The sequence below is a fragment of the Anguilla anguilla genome, chromosome 9 (genome assembly GCF_013347855.1).
Source record: "Anguilla anguilla isolate fAngAng1 chromosome 9, fAngAng1.pri, whole genome shotgun sequence".
In the NCBI taxonomy this organism is placed as follows: Eukaryota; Metazoa; Chordata; class Actinopteri; order Anguilliformes; family Anguillidae; genus Anguilla; species Anguilla anguilla.
In genome coordinates, this window is record NC_049209.1 from 5,758,164 (window position 1) to 5,780,466 (window position 22,303).

The following is a 22,303-nucleotide window of genomic DNA, read 5'->3' on the forward strand; positions in this document are numbered from 1 at the left end:
CTTAGCCGTAGCTTTACATATAAACAATTATAAATGAGGTTTACATTGCTGGTCAATGTCATTTCTTATTGGTGAATGTGTTCTTCCCTGAGTCAAAATGGAATGCTATGAAGACTAGCACTCTAATCTTAGTTCTAGCATGGAGGCTTTCCTTTAAAGGTTGAGTAGCATATTTCAAGTGGCATACGGAGTAATATTTGGGCAACGTCCATCCATCCAATTTCTAACCATTTATTCCAGATCAGGGTTGCGGTGGCAACAGGGCAAGCAGTGGAGCCCATAAGTCCATTCTCCCCTGAGATCTTCCTTCAGCTCTTTCTGGGGACCCCAAGGTGATCCCAGGCCAGCTGGTCGATATGATATAATCTCTCCAGCATATCCTATAGGTTTGCCCCTGGGCCTCCTCCCCAGTGGCCATGCACAGAACACCTCTGAAGGGAGGTGCCCAGGAGGCAGCCTTATCAGATACCTGAACCACCTCAACTGACTCCTTTCAATGCAGAAGAGCAGCGGCTCTATTTCAGGGTCCACTCAGGCGGCTGAGCTCCTCACCCCATCAAGAGGAGTAAGTCCCACCACCCAATGGAGAAACTACATTTCAGTCACTTGTATTCACGATCTCACTCTTTTGATTACTATACCCATATCTTGTGACCGTAGGTGAAAGTAGGGATGACGTGCAACATTATTTGTTCAATACAAACAAATGAAATAGCTGTAAAATATTTTTACAAGAATTCAACCAACTCCATACTTTTAAAATACATTTCTATTGGTTACAGAGAAAGACATCCATAATACATCAAGGAAAATGTTTTTTTTTTTTTTTTGTCAGATTGTGTGGATTTTAAAGCAACCAAATGTGTATGGTATGCATTAGGTAGGATAAAGATTTCTTTATGTCATTATTGAAACAGACTGATTATGACGGTCAGTTTACTGAAACAGTCTGATTGACTATGTCTTTGTTGAACTGACTTTCCTGCATCAAACAAAATCAGGTGATTGCATCACATAAATATTATGCCTGGGGAATTTTCCTAATTATGGTTTTTGGTTCTAAATTCAGGAGAAAGTTATCTCTATCAAATTTCTGGGCAATAAGGAATAGCCACTAACTTGTGTTCCTGGGTATATTTCCCTTTCTGCAGTTTGAGGCAGTCACCGTCCTGTTGCAGATAAAAGGAAAACCCAACTAGTGGTCTATAGCTGCTACAGCTTCCCACAGCTCTTGTATTAAAGATGAGATTGATTCAGAGCAGTATTCACGCCAAGAGCTGCGGCAACAGAGCTTTGACTTTCATCTCAACTCAGTAAATAAGTAGAGCTGGACCCTGCATTGGACTCTCCATGTGCAGTATTATGAGGGTTAGGATTTCACTGACAAACACAATTAATGACATAGGCCTACTTTTCATCATAACATGGGAGTAATATATGATTATGTGCATGCGCAAATCGCAGTACCACAATAGGGGTGTGCTAGAAGTTTTTTCTAAGACTAAATATTTATTAGCAAATAGGTTTATTAGGTATTTAAATGGCTATTTAAATGTACGGGCTATTGCAAATCGGCATTGTGTTTCAGGCATCCTTGTTACACGAATTACTTTCACCCGCCATATTTTCATTCAAAAACTATTTTTCTGTTCAGTGGGTATTGTGTGGGAAACTGTAGCCTACAAGCACCGCCACTTCTATAAGAACTCCAAATAGGCTTACACAGTTTATTAATATTTACAAACTCTGGGCGGCGATTTGAGAAACAAATTTGCCCAAGGCATTTCTATTGGTTGAGTAGAAACATGATGACATTGAGTTGATCATAAAACTATAAAGCCCCCCTCTTGGTGATCAGGCACTGTGCAATAGCTTTAATTCGTGATAACCGAACAGAGCGCGCTTGAAACCTCGAGCCTCTCCGAGATTACTTTGAGACCATGAGTGAGGTAGGTTTTGACTTCATAAAGACGTAGCAATGATTGACGAACAATATTAGCTCTATAGCGCTTTCTCATCATCCTAAAAAGGTTCGTATAGCCTTGATTTTCAGCGCGCCGGACAATGTTATACCTTGTATCTTGTGATAATGTATACGTCATGTCTCAGTATGTGGTAAAATAATTATGTTTTTTTTTTTTTTTAAATGTGAGTTATTTAGCATCTTTATGGCCAGGTTTTATAGCCCGTTTTTCTGGCTTATCTCAAGTTTGCGGGCATTAGTCACAGATTACAAAGAGGATGCTGCAACGTCCATAAACTGATCATTTTACAGTTTGGGTCGATTTCTACCGGTGCATTTCAAGTCAACCGTCATTTAATTCTACTACTTGTATGCGTTGTCCGTAACTACGACCGGACAATACAAAAGCATCATCCAGCAGGTAAATTAGTAAAATGGTTTAAAATTATTTAGATGTTCCTGCACCAAATGCATTGTATGCATAAACATATAACTCCGTAACAGCTGTATTCAATATTTAGGAGACTGTAGAATCCATGTTGGGATTTGCTAGTGGACTGGTGAAATTCTGCTAAACTTGGTTGAAAGGCGTGCGCCTGTGCGCGCGCGGAGTGGACCGACTACTGGTGTTCATTTGAACTCTGATATTGATCGCAGAATGCGCTGCCTACATGACTTCTATTTTAAATCGGTTTTACTCCAAAATAGGAATCGCTTTTTGATGGAAATTGCTATCAATAGATAATGCTGTTTGCAAGGATACGTACATTATGCTCTGTGTCATCTAACCAGAGAAAATTGTCATGGTTCTGACTGAGCCTATAGCGACTCTGGACGAGCAGTAAATACTACTGCCGTTTATTGCTTGGAATATATTATTTCTGTTTGGTTATCTCACAGTAAATTCGCTTATTGCAGTAGTGGTAGATAATCGCGTTCAAAAATGTTTAGGGGGTTTCGCGTGAAATATATTTCACCTGAGGATATAATGTCCTCCAATGACATGAATGTAATCGTATGAGTAGTTTTGAGCGTTTAATTGTTGATGATTGAATTGATACACATTTCAAAAAATATGTTTAAAGGTATTCCACATTGGTAATGTGTATAATGCTATATCGATACGGATAGGCATCGTGGTCAAAGGAGCTATGATAAATCAGGTTGAACAGTATTCATATGTCTGCAAGCATGTTAACATTGAATACTAACATTTTGAATTACCTATAAAGCGATTTATTAAGCCTACTCCATTATTCCAAAATGCCAATTTTGATAATAGTGCTGTGTTGCGTCAATGACAACAATTTTGCAGAAAGGACGCACAGAAACACATTTCATATTCTAACCTTTTCTTTTCATAGCTACATATCTCTTATCACATGGATCATGGTTTAGATGCAGAATTAAACACACGTACTATCTACTGTGGTTCTGTGTTAACAGAGCAAGTGGGCAATACATAGTTTTGTCAATGAGTGAAACAACTTGGTCATGCAGAAGAGGTGTAGATTATTGGGATGTGAATGTCCATGGCATCCTTGTGGTTGGTGTGGCCCAATAGCTGTGGCCTGACCATATTATGCATACCTGTTGGGTGACACCTCTAGGTGCTCTCTCTTTAACATTTTGCAAGAGCAGTGTTCTCCTATGCTGTTTATTTCTTTAAAAAAAAGTCCAGGTTTCTTTGCCATAGGCTACAGCACCAATTATTTTGTTAACTCTATCAAGTTGTGGATATTCCCTTTCTCTTCTAGCGAGAATATTTTCTCTGTTGTGTTGGCATGCCTGAAATTCTGGAACTGCACATATGACTTTCAGGACTAGAATCTCAAGCTTTGGGCATACTATTTAAGTGAATGCTTATTAGTTCTAATAACATGACATTTTTGAATACTAAATTCAAAGTCTAGTTTTTTTATAGAATGTATTATTAATACACCATAGCTTTCTACTGTATTTTTCCGATATCAGATTGTCAACCTCTCTATCAGTCCCATGTGTCCCCTTGTGTCCTCGTCATTGCCTTGGGGTCAATGTTTATTGCGATGGGACTACCTGAGGACAACTACATTTAATTTTGTAGCGTGTAGAGCACTGTCCACATGCTCCTTGCGAGCTGCGATGTATGCCAGCATTATGCTACTACAATTTAAATAAATAGCATTGCTTATAACACCATCACATAGGTGAATATTAATAACAAATTCATTTGAAAGCATTTGTGGTATGGCAAACATGGTTTACCTTGCAGATTTAGATGTAGCAGATGATTTCCTATATTGAGATGCTCTTACAGAAAAGATATTCTGCTGTGTCTTGCTGAAGGATTGTTGCTTGCTGCAGTGTCTTGATCTTCCCAATGGCAATGTGCAGTGTAATATCCAAAACATAGAGGGGTCCTGGAAATTAGTGGAAACCACTGGAAACCAGTGCTCTTGAAAATATTCATATTGTTGTAATGTGTGTCACTTCTGAATTTATTTATTAATTGCTGAGATTGTGATTTTAAGTGCTTAGAGTTTCTGCTGTAGATTTTATATTGAACAAGGGGTTAGGTAAATGACAGTAGTGTGGGAGCTATTTTTTTGATCAATTGTTTTTTTTTTCCTTTTTAGCATTAGTGTCAACATTGCCCTCTCTCTTTCACCCTTGTTTGGTCTGATTTTCTGAGAAGGCAATGGTGTTTTGCTGGATATGTATATATAGTTAGCCTTTTACAGAGCATGACTGTTTTCAGTCAAAGTCAATGGGAGCTCCTGTTGCTTGAAATCCTGCCAACAGTGTATGAAATAGATGGGTTTGGTCTTCTGGGCTAGACAGTGGCCCACAATGCAACACATCAGCTGTCAGGCAAACATAACAGACTACATTACATTATATTACATTTAATTGGCAGACGCTTTTATGCAAAGCGACATACAATAAGTGCATACCGAAGGTCATTGGAACAACTACAAGACACAGGTCCGATAAGGTGCAATACTCATTTTGTACTAGTTATTCATAGCCATGAACACATTATCTCCAGTTCACACAGTGAACATTACTCTGACCTAACCTATGCTTAGTCAAACTAGGAGGCATTACAAGCTACAACATCAAGACAGTGATACAAGGCACAATAAGTGGTGGATGGAGGTACAAGTAACAGGTGGCACAGGAGGTACATGTGTTGCATGAGAGAGGGGAATTTAAGTGATATTAATGATCCACAGATTGGTGATAGTTAGTCCAGGTTTAGTCTGAAGAAATGTGTCGCAGGGAGTAGTTCGTAGTGGGACAGGGAGTTTGTTCCACCATTGGGGAGCTAGGGTGGAGAAGCTCCATGGTAGGGACGAGCAAGAACCCTTTACTCGGATGGCAGGGGGTGCAAGGCGCCCTGCTGCAGAGCAAAGTGGTTGAACAGGCGTATGGAATTGAATCATATCCTGTAAGTAGGCGAGGGCCGTCCTGTTGACTGCAGAGTAGGTGAAGGTCAGGACTTTGAGCCTGATCCTGGCAGCGACCGGTAGCCAGTGGAGTGACCTCAGCACAAGAGTGATGTGGTAGAACTTGCTTTCTTTGGCTTTAATTACAATTAGACAAAATTATTGGTTGCAAAGTGGGAGGTGGAGGCGTAGAAGGGAGGTGGAGTGGTAAATAAATTGAGTGATATCCACCTTAATTGTTTTTTAAACCACAGGTAGCCTAATACCTTTAGATGAGTATGCTTTATTACACATCCTATTAGATCAGCAGATGGCAGTTGCCATTTCACTGTGGTCAGGGAAACTGGTTTCTCTTGTTGTATCGAGTTCTTCCTGTAGTTGTGGTGCAGTTTTGCAAGACTTTATTTCGCTCGACACCACAAGATGCCTCAGCTCCTGGTCTTCTCCTGGTCTTAACATATGTGATGATGGAAGCGGTGGAGTTGAGTTCACCCTATCGCCCTGGCTTTGGCTAGCAGATCCAAGCTCAGCATGGCTGATTGTTGGCTATTCGGCACAGACACTCTCTGTGCTATCAGGTTAAATGTAGTGCGCCAGGCCAGACGCCAAGCTCAGCGAGACATCACACCCTTTTTTTTTTGGGCATCCTGGGCACAGTGTGCCTGCAGGCTTGGTGTATGTGCTAACGCTGGAGGTGTTGGGACAGGACAGTTGAATCCAGGAATCACTTAAATGTTGATCTCTTCAATGGTTTGCAGCTCCCAGTTGATATGCTTGCAGTTTGAAAAAGCAAGTATATCAACTATGCAAATATGTAGCTGTGTATTTTGTGCCTGTGAGGACAGTGTCTCATATATGTTCGCCATCAGTCTAGGTTTAAGCATAAGATAAGCAGTACAACACGTATGTATTTACATGTATGTCCACACACACACACACACACACACACATTATTACTACATAATAGTATGTCTGCAAGCCGTGTTGTTATCTTTCTGGTGTAGACCATCTTGCACACCACCTTGAATCACACTGTTGCATTGCATTACATTTATTTGGCAGACGCTTTTATCCAAAGAGACATAAAATAAGTTCATACCGAAGGTCATTGGAACTCCAAAATGCAGGTCCAATAAGGTACAAGACTCATTTTGTAACAGTTATCCATAGCCATGAACACACTAAGTCCAGTTCACGCAGTAAGAATTGGCGAAGTCAGAAATGTATGGTAAGTCAAACTAGGAGGCATGACGACGAGCTAAAACGTCAATAATACAAGTGCAATATAAATGCTGGATGGAGGTACAAGTGCAACATGGCAATGCTACAGGAACAAATTAGAAGGATTCAAGTGATAAGAGTTATCCTAGATTCGGTGTGCCTTGCATAGTGATATTAGTCCAGGTGCAGTCTGAAGAGAGGTGTCTTCAGACCATGGAAGGTGGGCAATGACTGAGTGGTTCGTAGAGGAGCAGGGAATTTGTTCCACCACTGTGGAGCTAGGGTCGAGAAGTTCTGTGGCTGAGACAAGCGAGAACCATTCACCCGGATGGCAGGAAGTGCAAGTAGCCATGCTGCCGCAGAGTGAAGTGGTCCAGCTGGCGTTTAGGGTTGAATCATGTCCTGTAGATGGGCTGTCCTGTTGGCTGCAGTGTAGACCAGGGTCAGGACTTTGAACCTGAGCATTACTACGAGGACACAATGGTGAGACAAAAGACTTGCGATGAACCTGGACAGGATTCTATTTTGTGGAGTGGAACACCCTTTTGGAGATGAAAACACATCTCCTTGCATTTCACAACAATCTCTCTCACCCAAACATATGGGACTGAACCAACATCTTGCCTGTTCCCTTGGGATGACAGTACATAAAACTCTCATTCAAGCTGTGCCCTAAAAAAAAAAGTCTGTCCTACTTGAGACAAAATTTTGTGGGATGAGCTCATTATTTCCTGAATTTATTGCCACAGTTTGAACATGTTTTTTTTCCCCAAGAAGTTTGCAAGATGCATGTTGGGTTTGAAATCCCTGTGCTTATGAAGATGATTTATTTTATTGTATTTTTAGTTTTTTGTTGCTTGACTACAGTGGAAAATTAGAAATGCAGAAGCTGGGGCTAAGTCCAGCTTGTTGTTGTTGACACTGCAACAGATTTATTCTAAATGAGAATCAGCATGTTGCAGTGACCACAACATGCATTAGTCACTGGGGCAATACTGGAGGTTAGGACTGAATCCTGATCTGCTCCTCAGTGGGCATGTGGCATGAGCCAACAGCTGCTTAAGCTTCAAGCAAAATCCTGAGTTGTGCAGGAATGGCATGGATGGAAATGTACCCTCTGCCAGGGTATAATAAAAAAATAAAACAAAAAATAAAAACAAATTTCCTTCAGCTCAACACAGGGCAGCACACGTTAAGGTCACACAGGTAGATTAATTTCTGAAAGCACAAAAACCTTGGATTAGCAGGAAAGGGTGTCAATGAAAGACACGCTGACCTGAGCTTCCCAAATGTGGCCCAAATGCTGAGCCAGATGCTGCATCTCTCTCACATGAACACACTAATGGATGTCGTGATCAAAATTTCCCTTTACCTCACAGTTATGAGGGCAGGTTCTCTTTCCAAAAGAGGATTCCATCTGTTTTTCTCAAGACTTTTATTTGGCACACACAGACATATCATGCACAGTTTTTTTTTATTTTTTTACCTAGTAGGCCATCTGCCTTCTCCTCTTAAAGCAGTGATCTCTCTGGCTGTGCTGTAGGTTCTCCTCTCAGCAAGACTGGGAGGCGGTGGGCTTCATCAAAGCCTGAATGGTTCATTGCCTTCCAGACACGGAACCACGCTTCATAACCAGGGTTCCCCACGGATAGCCGTGTCCTGCCATTAAAAGCCAGAAAATGGATATTTGTTCATATTGACTGGGGTCTTGCAACTGCAGTGTTGAGACAGTGCGTAATTAACTTAATCATTCAATTTGTCACAGTTCTTTGTACACCCTGTACTGTCTACCTCATGCATACTTATAATCCTGTATAAATAATTTGCCCTGAGAATGTGTATCCATGGTATATTATATATGTTACAGTGTACATCGTGACCATATTAATCCTTTGTTGAATGTAGTGCTGATATACATTTTTTGTTATCACGGAGGACTACTAACAGAATGTTGCCCTCCACAAGCCCATAAAGAATCAAGGAAATAATGAAACCGCGAGCCAGGAGACTGCAGGCAGTTCCAGAGAGACTCCTGTTCACCATCTTGTCTCCTCACACGTCCATATTTAGCATTTTCATTAGAACCTGCCATACAAAGCTACGGTTGAAAGCAGAACAAAGAAAAGCTTCACCAGTCAGGAAAAAAGGTAGTGGGGAGGAGGATGTGCCAGGCTATGCTCTCAGCATAGTCCTGCTACAAGTCATGGCTGTGCCCATTATGCAGTTGTATCCGAGCAGACTGCAAATGTGGGGAGAGTTGAGTTGGTTGCACACGCAAGGCTGATCCAACGTGGGCATCACCTTGCATTCCTCTGAATGCCCTCTCTTGGCATTCAAGATGCAATGAGTGACAGCCGTGAAAATAAAAAAGCCCCCCACCACAGTCGCACCCACACAGGAATTAACGCAGATTAGATCATGATTCATGATGATCGGCTATGATTACCCTCTTGCTACTGTATGGCTGCTACATTATAATATACAGCCAAAGGCAGTTGGAAAAACAATAACTCCCTTCGGTTACGAAGCACAGTAAGGGAAGCAAGGAGAACTGCAAACACCAGTTGGTACACCATGAGCTCATCTTTCCCAGATATGTGTTCTTAAAAGCTACCACATTCCCCATGAGTGCCAGAACTACACGGCATCTTCATGCCTCAGAACGCTGATTAAAGCCACAAGGAGATCAACATGTATGCAATTGACAGTTAATTATTTATTGGTTACACAGTGTATGTTTTTTAATTAGGTGAGGTACGCAAACAAACAACTTGTAATTGGGCCTTCGTGTAAGGGTGCTTGGAGAATACATTCATTTGTTTTGCAGTTTGTAGAATGTTAAGTCATAGTGAAACATTCAATCTACACTTAAATTTTGAAACACCAGGACTATGCTAAACTCACTAAACATTTAAGACTCAGCACAAACCTATATATATAATTATGTAAAATCTGTTTGGCAGCATAAACTATTGTTTTATATTTAGCAGATGCAGACAATTGTGTTTTCGCTCATGATACTACTTGACATTGGATAATGTCATTGCTGATGCATGTCTGAGATCCACTGAAGTAACCTCATAGACATTTGAAACTCAACCTGCTGCTGCAGTGGAGAGGAGTGTGTGTGTGTGTGTGTGTGTATACATAATTGTGTATTCATAACATGACTGTATATCTCCAGTTATTAAGGCATGTCACACTTCCCTCTCCTCAGTAGAACATTATGCCTCTGGACTCAAGTCTGGAATGAATTCTGATGTGTACAGAAGCATTTTAACTACAGATGTTCAATGTCTCTAAACACGTGTCTGTTTGCTGGGGAGTTGGCAGACTGAATTATATGGTGTGTTTGTTTATTGTTTGATTACAAATCTGAATTTGTGGAGTACAAAGCCAAATCAGGAAAAATATGTCTTTGTCCTTAGCAGTATGGAGCTCACTATATGTGTATTATTTCACATATTGCTCTCAACTAAGTTTCCATTTTAATGAAGTAGTAAATATGAATACTCTGCTGCAAGATAATATCCTCCCTGGAGTTTATATTCTGATGCCTGGGCAATTGCATGCCCACGTACTGGACCGTGGAGGTCTCTCAACATCAGTCAGATTATGACTAACAGTAGATCTACCCTGAAAAATGAGCCTCCCTCTCTTTCCTCCATATAGAAAAGTAAGCTCACAGGGGACCTCATGGTTAGCTTTATGGTGTGTGAGCTCACTTTTTCTGCTGCTCATCGCTGTCTTTTTGTTGGGGAGTTGGCAGACTGTGCAGTAGAGAATTTGAAAAGATTTATCGCATTCCTGAATGCCTGAGTGTTTTTATAGCAGTAGGTACATTGTTTATTTTCAGAAACATTTTAATTTGAGTCACCTCAGCAGAACGTTTACTCTATTTAATCCAATTAGATTTGGCTATATCATTTCACACCTTCATTCGTAATACAACTATTGGCGTGTTTCTGAATGCTACAATTGGTTGTGACAGTAATGGCTTTGACATTGGCTCTGCTCATTACTTAAACCTTCATTTACGCACTTTCGTAAGCCATTGTAGGTAAGTGTCTGCCAACTTCACACTTAAGCAACACATTATTTTAAAGATATTACTGTCCAAAAAGTCAACTCCATGACAACTATACCAAATTAGAGATGATGGAGAAATACCACATTAATGAAGGATATCTTCAAACAAATCAAAAAATAAAAAACAAAACTAAAACAGGCCGAAACCTTCTGGACTTTCTGCAGTAAACCAGATTACATATTTGCTTCGCAGTAGCCCTTATCCAAAACAAGTTGCAAAGCTAACCCCTTTGTGCAATTATACCACGTCACTTGAAAATGATGAACACAGTGAGTTTCATGAGTCAAAACAGTTGATTTTGCAGTAAAATATATGGTTATTTTATGATTTAAAGCAATGCACAATTAAAATATTTTGGATAGATTTGGAGACACTGAAGGGCACCAGGATACACAGCTTAATGTTTGCTTCGTAGATATTTAGAAGTTTCGCATATCACCCTCAGATTTCACATAATTGTGGTCAAGGAGTTTATGATTTAGGACATGTGTAGTTTTACCTACTACATGTCTGCAATCTCTGAGTATTTCATTTAAAACTGAAGGATGAACTTTATTTTTGCCAAGATAATTGCATTTGTGGAACCTTTTGGCTCAAACTAGATTATAATAATCTAAGTTAGTATTGTAAATGGCGCAACAGTCTTGCTTCATTTAAGTGATTTTATATCTGTGATGCTCACATCTGGAGTTATAAAGCCTTAAATAAATAAATGGGTAAGGATTGGCCAGATTTGTCATCTGCGTGAAGGGGTTAACACCCCTCATCTGACATAGTACTCTTCTTAATTTAGTTAAGTGAATTTAATTAAGTTTCATTAAGTTTCAAGCTCACTTGTACAATGCTATCAATTAAATGGATTTGATTTTAATATATTTTTTTGCTCTTTTTTGGGATTACAGAGACAAGGATCTGGACCTACAAGCGGGAACAGCAAAACAACTGGAGGACAAGGTAAACAAGCTGATTTAAGGTTCTTTTCTGACAATTTCAAAGAAAGAGCTTTAAAAAAAGACATTGTGGCTGTTTATTAGGAGTACTCTTATTTTACTGCTAATCTGTATGAAGTGCACAGCTGGGTAACGGAGCACTATTGGGAAATCTGGGAGTGTTGGCCACATGTATGTGTATGTGTGTTACATCAGTCCGAAATTTGCCCAAATGCCCTGGCGAAGACCAAATAGCTGCATGTACAACAGCCATGAGCATAACAGGAGAGCCTGCTGCTGAGTCTCAGTATTGTACTTCTAACTGTAGAGCAGTGGTCTCCAACCCTGGTCCTGGAGAGCTACAGGGTCTGCTGTTTTTTGTTTTCACCTTAAAATCAGCACCCAATTGAGAACCAAGACACCAGGTGAGTTGAGTTAACTGTGTAATCAACTGCTCTAATTAATTCATGAAGTTCAGAGTCACTATGAATACCAGCAGACCTTGTAGATCTCCAGTACCAGGGTTGGAGGCCACTGCTGTAGAGCATCTGGAGAGCAACAGCAGTCTGCTTACCCCACCAAATGCCAGACCTGTGGCTGTTGTGGAAAGGGATGTTCCTGCCGGTCCGGAAAAGAGCAGCTGGTCACCGTGCTGTAGAAGCTCGCTGATCGAGATGATAAGCAGATCTGACAGACCAGTGCATGCACCCTGAATGAGTCTTGAATGGTTTTGTGAAATTGTAGGCTTGACAATGATGAAGGCAAAGCCTCCCTGAAGGTAGCTCCCTGGAGGTAGTACTGGTGGGTTGTTGCAAGGGCTTACACGTCCAATTGGAGAGCCATTTTGTTTAAAATATGGGATGATGGGAGTAAGGGAAATTGATTTATAACACATGTAAGCCTTATTCATCTAAAAGGTCTTTTGTGTGACCGTAAAGATAGGAGAGGGAAGAATGTATATGTTTAGCTGTTCAACTATCTTTTGTAAAGGCTCTGCCCTTGTCTATACTGCCTGTGGACACAAAGGCTGCAGCAGTTTCTTAGCAGTTGGTTAAGAATTCATAAAGCAATCAGTTGATGCAATCCCTCTCGCTCCAGCCTCAGAACCTCATTTCTTGCCCCTAACACAATGAAAAACAGCAGGTTAATAGTGTCCAGCACTCTCAAAGGGCTCGCTCTTGCATAAATGGATCTTTAACCGGGCTGGTGGTTGCTGTGTAGCCAAATGTCTCATATAGTCAAGTCAGTTCTCATATAAGTTTGTATATCAGCTGGGAATATGAATGGTTTGGGTTTAATCCTTAGGGTAATAATGCCTCTAGCTGTTGAATACAATTTCTGCCAGCAATATCCCCTGTTCCCTGTTCACTTAATTGTAGCAGTAAATGTGTGCTATTTTAATTGGAATGTGTACTTCTTTTGTTTTCTTGCTTCACTCATTTTTGAAGAAATCATCTAGGGGTTAATATATCAGCTCACTGGTTTACATTACGTCTTATGAATGGCATTCACCCTATCATCGGAAAGCTGTGTGTACTCATGCAGATGATTGTAGTCTTGGCAAGCAATGCACGGTTTTGTTTATTCAGGAAATTGGAAGTGTTTAACTTAAGTGTCTGTCTCATGTCTGTTATATTTACAGGCAGGCCACTATGAGACATGCTCATCCTTGTTGCCTTTCTTTCAGCTGCCCGCATTCAGTTGCAGCTGTAGCTTTTTTCATTTTTGACAGATAATGGATTTTCAGTAGGGCTTGGGTTATGTCACACACTACACAAAGTAAGGATCAGTCGTGTTTCTGCATTTTAAAAAAAATGGGAATTTGTCATGTTGTGATCTAACAACCCATGTAATGAAAACATTCAAACTATTTAAACATCCATGAGATTATTTGCTATGTGCCCATATGTCTCATTTATGCAGCAATTTCATAAAATTGACCATGCACACACTAAGGATTTATAGGCTTTTCATTTTAACTTACAAAAAGGTCCATCATATCCATGCATGTTCAGTCATGTGCTGTGGTTTTTATGCAGTTGCAAATAGGGTTTCTATAGGTATTTTAACCCTTGGAAAATAAATGATTAAAATAAAGGGTTTTACATATTCCAGGATATATATATATACCACCACATATATCCACCACATTTTGCCAATGTTCTAGCTCACATCACAACCGGTGCATGAACACAAACCCTGCTGAAGCTACCAACGAATGCTTACATTACAGTGTGAAATATCCTCATTAGAAAATTCCACTAACCTATTTGAAGACATTCAATTTCAAAAATAACGTACATAACTGAAATATTTTGAGCAGTAACACTTACATATCGTCAAATAAATCTTATCTGTGTTCAGTGGATAGAGACAGAGACAGAGAATCAATGCTGGCATCTCCTCTCCTGACTTACTCCAGATGGTCGATGGAATAACTCCAAAAGTGCAAACCATTTAGCCCCTTATATTTCCAATAAAATTATAACAGTATTAGTTGTGATGCATTGTGGGTAATCATGTTCTTGATTTCCTTTCATGCAGATGCATCCAAGAAGGATGTCCCATCGGAGGATATTGACATTGACATGGGTGCCCCCGAGACTGAGAAAGCGGCTGTTGCCATCCAGTCGCAGTTCAGAAAGTTCCAGAAGAAGAAACATGAGAAATCCTAGGGCCAGCAGGGTGCTTCTGTCTCCCATCATCAGAGGGCGCTGTGGGGGCTCTCTGTTGCATGTCACAGTAATAACGCCAAACAGACTCGGGGAGGGGGGGGTGGGGGGTATGTCAGAAAAAAATGGTGCCCTATTTATCACTGACAACTTTGTGATAGATTATATATTACCTCAGGACGCCTAGCACCTCCCCCTCTTCGCACCTGCACTTCCAGAACACGTCTCCTCTCTGTTCTGGCCCCACGATGGTGGAATGACCTCCCTGTGGAGGTCAGAACAGCTGAGACTGTGACCCATTTCAAACGACGACTGAAGACCCACCTCTTCAGGCTGCACCTCTCCCCATCCCTTCCCCCCCTGTAAATGACTAAACTTAGGGTTGTAACTAGGCAGCTGTTTAATAGGTGACTTAGTTGATGCGCCAGTCTTAACGACTACTTGTATTTTTATTTATTTTTATTTTTCCATAGATTGCGTTGTTGCCGTTCTCGTTGTTAGTGTTAATCAGTTTAACCACCAGGGTCCAGGTTGAACTATGCGGTTGTTCCCTGTACTTGGACTGGTACTTCTCTCTAGGGGTTTCGTCATACTTGTTCCTGGTTATGGTTATACACTTTGTTGTACGTCGCTCTGGATAAGAGCGTCTGCCAAATGCCTGTAATGTAATGTAATGTAATATATAATATACCTTTTGACTGCTGTATCACTAAATGATCATGGTCTGAATATAAAGATCCCCTCCCCCACCCCCGTTCTTACCTCTCTCTGAGCGCATTCGGATAGCGTGTGTACGGTACTGTCATTAGTTCTCTAGAAACCAAATTCTTTATTAGGGGAAATGTGTTTAAAGCTTACAGTAAGTTTGATGTGGTTTGGTTCTATTTTTCAGTGGCAGGTGTTATGTTTGGGATTTAACGCAAGGTTTTACGATGTAAAGTTGTTAGATAACATGCAATACTTCCCGTTTCAGAATGAACTTGCTGCTTGATGATGTGGTATGGCAATTAGGAAACAGGACTGACTGAGAAGTCTGTTAACTGTAGGCAAAGTATGTGACAGAATATTTTGTTCAGATAAACTATTATATTGAGTGCTGAAATGGAATACTTTCTGTAATGCTGCGCAAGTTTAAGGGTTCAGCCTTTTACTTAAAAACAGCCTTTTACTTAAAAAATATTCCAGGCAATAAGGATTCTTCCTTACTATCGTACTTACATTGACTACACATTTATGATTATTGGATTTAAACTGAATCTTTCATTTTGTTTACCCCAATGCATTATAGTTAGCAAGATGCTATATTATGCCACATTCATTCATGTGTGTAGCAATTGTTGTATTTATGTTGTGTCCATAAATATTATTCAGTGCCATTTTTTTCATGTTAATTTTTTGATCGCGGGCTCTTGTGCTTGACATTTTAAATGGTTTAATCTTACACAATAAAGAAAGACATCAACACCTTAGAAGAATGTATACTCAATAAATACTGGAAATGGTTACTCTGAGTGAGAGATTATTTATTTTGCGTAAACTACATATAAAGCTGAACCTTTTGAAATGTTGTTAAATTTCCAGTCCTCATTTCATTACAAAGCACCTTTGTGTCTGCTGTCTTGGCTTCTCTTTAATTACATGCAAATATGGAGCATCTGGTGAGTTGTACTGGCATTTGGGGAATTTATATTTGGGGACAGGGGCCATTTTGAGACCATAATTTACTAATTACCATTTTGTAATATTTAAATTTGCTATAGAGTGATTAAGGACCCTGATATTTATACTTTTACAGCAACTTTAACAAAACCATCACCAAAGAAGAGACTTTGATGCCTATGAAGTAAGCTGTCAAATGTACGGTCTTATTTGGGCCAATGGAGTGAGCTAAAGTGGTGAGCTCTGTGCAATGCATGAACCCCTTAATGGATATCATTGGGATTAGAGTGCTTTTCAGGTCATACCAATTCATATTTTCTTGTGTGCTGGCAACGCTCCTTAACCTGCACTACATTGATTCATCCCTGTGATTTACTTAATGGCTTCTGGGGCTAACAAAATGTCAGCTCATTTTTGTGGCTCATATCCTACAGACAAATTTGGCAATGTAAGATGGGGGAAGCAGGTTTATTTATTTGCTTGTATAAGAATGTTACTTAGACGAGTGTGACTCTAAAAATATGGCAGCTACCATTATTTCATATGTGAATATTCATGAATGGATTTATTCAACAAACAGTCACTTGTACGATATGTTGATACAATGATATATAGACTATGGTTGGTTTTTTGTTTGACTTGATGTGCATGATGCTCTGCTGAATTACGTTGGAGTTTGTGTAGATACAGATTTTGTACGACTGTAATAACTCTTTCCAGACCTAGTGAAAATGACAAAATTCTACCAGCAGTTGGCAGTGACATGAACAGATGTTTGTGTGTTCATACTACATCACACATTAGAGGTTTATTATGAAAGCATAATCTGGTCATAGATAAAATTAAAATACAAATCTGCAAGTGCATGTTGTTTTCATTCAATGTGTGCATTCGATATGTGAAATTTGCACGTTCTCCCTGTGCTTACATGTGTTTTCTCTGGGTACTCTGGTTTCCTCCCATAGTCCAAACACATGCAGTTTAGGCTAATTGGAGACTATAATTTGCCTGTAGGTGTGGGTGAATGTGTGTGTGACCTGTCCTGTCCTCTTGCCCAATCCATTCTGCGATAGGCTCTAGACATTGTCACGTGTTTAGAATTAAACAGCCAAAAGCATTATCATTATCACGGGATAATAATAATAATATCTCACCTTATGAGCATGTTTGATTCGTGACCTCAAGGGCTCCTGCTTAACAGTCACAGTAATGTAATGTTGAGCAGTAGTGTTGTAGCTGTAATGTGGCAGTAGTAAGCACAGAATAATTAAGCAGTCCAAAAAACTGATCTCACATCTCAAGATACAATCAATGTCTTGCCATCTGTGTCTGCTTATTTCCAGGGCTAATCAGATGCTGCTTTATTTATGACTGCAGTTAATAAACAGTGAAGTGTGGGAGTAAAGTAAATCTCCACAGCCATGCCTAAGTTGTTGTGTACTTTGGAGGAGGCCAGCGGATACAGTTGTCTTGCTGAGTAATACATTTCCCTGCACACCCCAGCACCCATGCTGGAAATTTAGCATCATAAAAGCAATTTCGAGTATACCGTAAGAATTCCATGCCTGAACCTCAAAGGTGACATGCTGAAAGTTTCATAATCAATACCGCAATTGGGAGTTCCTTAAAGGGAGTGCAAAAGTCAGTGGCTAAGGACTTCTGGTAGTGGCTTTTTTGTATTGTGAAAAAAGTTCGGGTCAAGGTGAACTGTGGTTTTTCAACCTTCGCTCAACTGTGTTAAAATCTGATCATGTCTGACCACAGTGACCATCCTAAAGGAGGCATGTGTCATTGTGGTTCTTTGGGCACCTGAAACACTGGTTTGAGGTTTGAGCTTTGTTTTGTTGGCATGAGTCAAATGAGTGATCCTGGCCAATAAATTTGATCTTTGAAACTCTGAAGTTTCCCAGAGTCATACTTCTATACTGTAAGATTGCTTGGTTTCACAACAAAGCGTTTGTACCCTAATGCAGGGCAAATCCCAGAATAATTTATCTTGACTTGTCATTTGTCTTGCACTCCCCCCTCCCCCCAGCCCCAGGACGATATTGGCAGCATGAAAGGGACCATGGGTGCGTGGGTGTGATGCATCATTTAATTAGATTTGGAGTGCATCACCACTGTGAGCCGTACGAGGGTGTGATTCCTATTCCCATCGATGCAGCATGTCTGTGATGTGATGCTCTCCTTTTTGATGAGCTGTGAAACCGGGCCTGAGGTGCTACAACAGATGGAGAGGCAGAGCGTCTGCCGCTGTTGGCGAATGCTCAGCATGAGGTAAATGTCACAGTCCACACAGGACTACAGCACAAAAGGACAGGTGCTATGGGGGCTCTCCTTCCGTTAAGGCCCAACGTTTGCATCCACTCAATATGAAGATAGATATAGATATACTTTTTTATTGGACCCCGTGGGGTAATTTGAGCCATCCTAGTTACTTAGGAGCAGTGGGCAGCTGCCTCTCTGTGCTGCGCCCGGGGACCAACTCGCGTTCTGAGGCCAGTGCCTTGGTCAAGGGCAACTGCAGGAGCGCACCTAACATGCATGTCATGAAGACAATCACATTGTTTCCGTGTTTGAAAGATCAACTCATGTCTTCCATGGACCACTCATTTTAACTAAAAAAAAGAGCACTGGTATTGACAGCAGACATCTTCAGCAACAACCTGCCTGGAGATGCTATTGAAACAGCAATTGATGCGAGAAAATTGCACCTCTGCATGTGAGGAGAATGCTGAAAATCCAAGATCTGCAGGCATCTTCTCCTTGAGTTTCAGTGAACCTGAGCTTGTACTGTACAGGGCTTTGCACCTTCCTCCTTGGAGATGTCACGACTACAAGTATGGTGTCACATTGAAGGTTTAACATGTGCATACAGATACACACAATCACAACAGATGTATGGATAAATAAATTAATACATTGGATCTTTATATTTGTATAACTTCTTAAAAACACAACAAATATTCTTTATGCAAATTGTCCCCTTATTTGTTTTTTTGTTTTCAAAATGTCGTATTACTTGACGGGAGGGCCATGAATGCAAGCTTCATATCTTGAATGGGAATTGAGCCCATATTGCACCTAAAAATACAATATTATCAGCTTCCTTGTGAGGGAGAAATTCAACTGAAGTGACTGGGCAGAAGTCATTGTTTTTTTGTCACACTGTCCCCTGGTGACAGAAAGGAGTCCATATGAGACCTGGTGTCATCCTGATCTCTTCCCCCTTCACAAATAGATACTTCAATTATTAGGTGTATGCCATATAGCTGCTGCTGAGAACAGCAGTCAGAATAATCATTTTCAGATTGTCAAAATGCCCTTTCATATGATGTTCAATCCAGGAATGCTATAATCTGGAATGTTAAGGCACTGTAATTAAATAGCACCAACTGTGGATAAAACTAAACTGCAAAATAGCAATGGAGGAACCTTCTCTATTATTCATAGTCAAATTAAATGTCTTCTTTCCAATAGAATTAGATGTCAGGTGACTGACAGTGACTAGCCTATCACAGCTCAGTAAATGTGAATGGTTGCCCTTACAGGGCCCAAACAAGGCATTTCCACAATCTAAAACTATTATGTGTTCGCCTATGGTCATCAAGGGTGGGCAGAGCATGCAGCCCCTTTCCCAAATTGTTAATTATAATGACTAAATAGAAATGCAAGCATGAGCTTGAATTTAGCCAGAAAAACTCTGGTGCAAATAACAGCAATAACAGTTTGAGCCCACAGCCAGCAATATTAAGAATATGTGTACTTATTTTTCGAAGTTGTCTGTTGGATTGTCATGGTTTTTCCTTGTAGAGGAAAAGCAGTGCAGCAGCAATACATCGCTGGAGACATATGGGCCCCATGGAGACAACTCACTGTACTGCAAGCATGAAGTCCATACCATCAAGACCATTAGGGTACGGATCTCACCCCATGCTAACAAATAACATTTACTGCACAGTCAATCCATCTGCTGTAAGTCATTACTGAATGTATTAGGGCCTGGATATGACATTCTCAGCATGCTCACAATACTAGTTACACATACTTTAAAGACCAATCTGTCCAGTGAGATTCCCTGCTTTTATTAAGTACAAGAGGAGAATGGGGGAAAAGGAAAGATCAAGGGAGGCTCCATTTTCAAATCAAAACCAGATGTGTGCAAACATGACTAAGGACTTTATTAACCAAATAATTTTCCCTGTAATTTCCACAAATAAAAGTGACTTCTCATAATAATAATAATAATAATAATAATAATAATAAAATTTATATAATTTCATAGTGTGGCAAAATATTTAGTTGTCTAGGAATTATTGTGATAACTATAATTACTATTATTATAATTATTATGATAAAGATTTTGCATTCAGTCCCCATGCAGTCATAGGCAGGTGATTTTAAAAGATAAATATCTGAAAAGATTGGACAAATTAGAGAATTTTCTCACACAGTTCTTCCAGTTTCCTCCTATAATAAATCAATATATTCCAAACTGACAAACAAACTTACCATCAACCAGCTCCCTCTCTGGAAAAAAAATGATGAAACAACATCCTTTCATATCATACTTATGCCACGTCCTTTCATTTGGTTTATAGATTTTATCATTTTGTATAGCAATGTAATTAATATTTTTATAATCATCGTCATCATTGCATCATCATCATAATCCTCAGCATAATCATCTTTATAATATCAATATTTTTTCTCTCTTTATAAATAAATTATTTTAGCAGTTCTTGCATGGAGTAATTTCAAATAAACAAATTCTCAAGTAAAAACAAGAAAGAAAGAAAGAAAGCAAGAAAGAAACAAAGACTATAAGTAACCCGTCCTTTTGGAAATCGGAAACATATATACAAGAGTCTGTGTGTTTTGTGTGTTCTCCTCCAGCGAGCTCTTGTTTGCGTCTGCAGTCCCGTCCATGCTCTGTGTTATACCAAAGTGTAGGATTTTGCGTACGGGTTGTTGCTCTGTTTCAGGTGTCCTCTGGAGTCCAGGAGGGACTCCTGGGAGCTGCTGAGCTTGGCGGCCTGTGCCAAGTCCGTGCCCTCGCGCTGGGGCAGTGTGGAGGCAGTCCCTGGCTGCCACTGCTGGGCATCCCTGCTGCCTGCGGGGGCCTCCGTGGGCGTGGGCTCCAGGATGGCAGGCCGTTTGAGAGTGCGGCTCTTCTGGGGCTCCAGACACCCCTCGCGCCCCGCCCCGGGGACGCCGCGGTTTAAGAGGAAGTCCATCCGGAGATAGGGGGGCAGGTGCACCAGCTCGCCTCCTGGAAGGGAAGCAAGAGCATGGGATAAAAGCACTGCTCCAGCGGCAGACAGTGTAAAAAAACTCAGGAGGAAAACTTTTGGCTGTTACTTTTGAACCAGTTTGACCTAGAGTTGTGATTATTTGTTTGAGTTCTGTTGAATCTTATGAAAAACAGTTCTTAAACATCTCCTCGTTGACTGGATCACCAAAAATGTGTCCAATAATTTATGTATTTAGCCCCATCTATAAAGCTTAGTCAAATAAATGGACAGCACAAGGACTTATATGTATAGGTCTGAAGGGAATTAAATTATGAAAGAGTGAAATGGTGAAAAGGCAAACCCTAGAATGATGCTAGAATTAGACAATGATCAGTATGTGCCACTGAGAAGCCTTTTTGTTTTAGTATTTAAGTCCAATGTTTATATTTATAACCTGATGTCTGAATCCAGCATCTCTTCAGCCTCTGTTCACATAGTTTCCACCCACCAGCATCAAGGAATGATGCACAATGTAATCAATACCTCTGTGGTAAACATTTATGAACCGAAACCAGTGAAACACCCTATGGCTGCCAAACTATAGAGAGCAGGAACTAACAAATGCCCCATAATCGATTTTTTATTTTATTTTATGGGTTGGATGCACACTGCATTGTTTTTGTGTCATTGCTTGCATACGGTATTGACAGGGGCTTGTGTGCTTTTCACTGTATTGGCCTGGGACATACAATGACGTGTCTGATCAACACTGCCCAAGGTTAGGCATGTCTGTGTCCTTATACAATAAAGATATCGGGATGTCTTTATTGTTGTCAAATCAAGTATCACAAGAGAATTGTCACTTACAATGTACAAGCATTCAATAGTCAATGTGCATTTCATTTTAACAACCCCTTAACCATAAATACAGTACAGTACAATCAAAAACAGAACATTACAATGGCCTCTTTTAAATCTTTCCGTCTCTCTAATGGGTTAAAGGTGCTAACGTGCATGTGGGCAGCGCCCGGGCTGTCAGAGTGGATTACCACTGTGACATGCTGCTGTCATTCTTAATTCTTGACCCGACTGTGATCTGACTGG

The 22,303-nt window shown here is 40.3% G+C and overlaps 2 protein-coding genes across 5 annotated transcripts in view; one reads left to right on the plus strand and one right to left on the minus strand.

Moving 5' to 3' along the window:
* The first annotated feature begins 1,940 nt into the window (after positions 1–1,940).
* Positions 1,941–14,470, plus strand: LOC118235823 (calmodulin regulator protein PCP4-like). The gene is made up of 4 exons (XM_035433661.1): positions 1,941–1,949; positions 2,322–2,384; positions 11,608–11,659; positions 14,179–14,470. The coding sequence occupies exons 1-4, from the start codon at positions 1,941–1,943 to the stop codon at positions 14,307–14,309; spliced, it is 255 nt and encodes an 84-aa protein (XP_035289552.1). The 3' UTR covers positions 14,310–14,470.
* Positions 14,471–20,029: 5,559 nt separating this feature from the next.
* The window catches only part of LOC118236452 (Down syndrome cell adhesion molecule homolog), a 103,878-nt gene continuing 101,604 nt past the window's right edge, over positions 20,030–22,303 (minus strand). For 3 of the 4 annotated variants that reach the window (XM_035434851.1, XM_035434853.1, XM_035434854.1), the window contains one exon: positions 20,030–21,237. In XM_035434851.1, coding sequence (XP_035290742.1) covers positions 20,903–21,237 — 335 coding nt within the window. In that variant the 3' untranslated portion in view covers positions 20,030–20,902. The remainder of the gene's footprint in view (positions 21,238–22,303) is intronic. The other variant, XM_035434852.1, reaches the window with a different exon arrangement.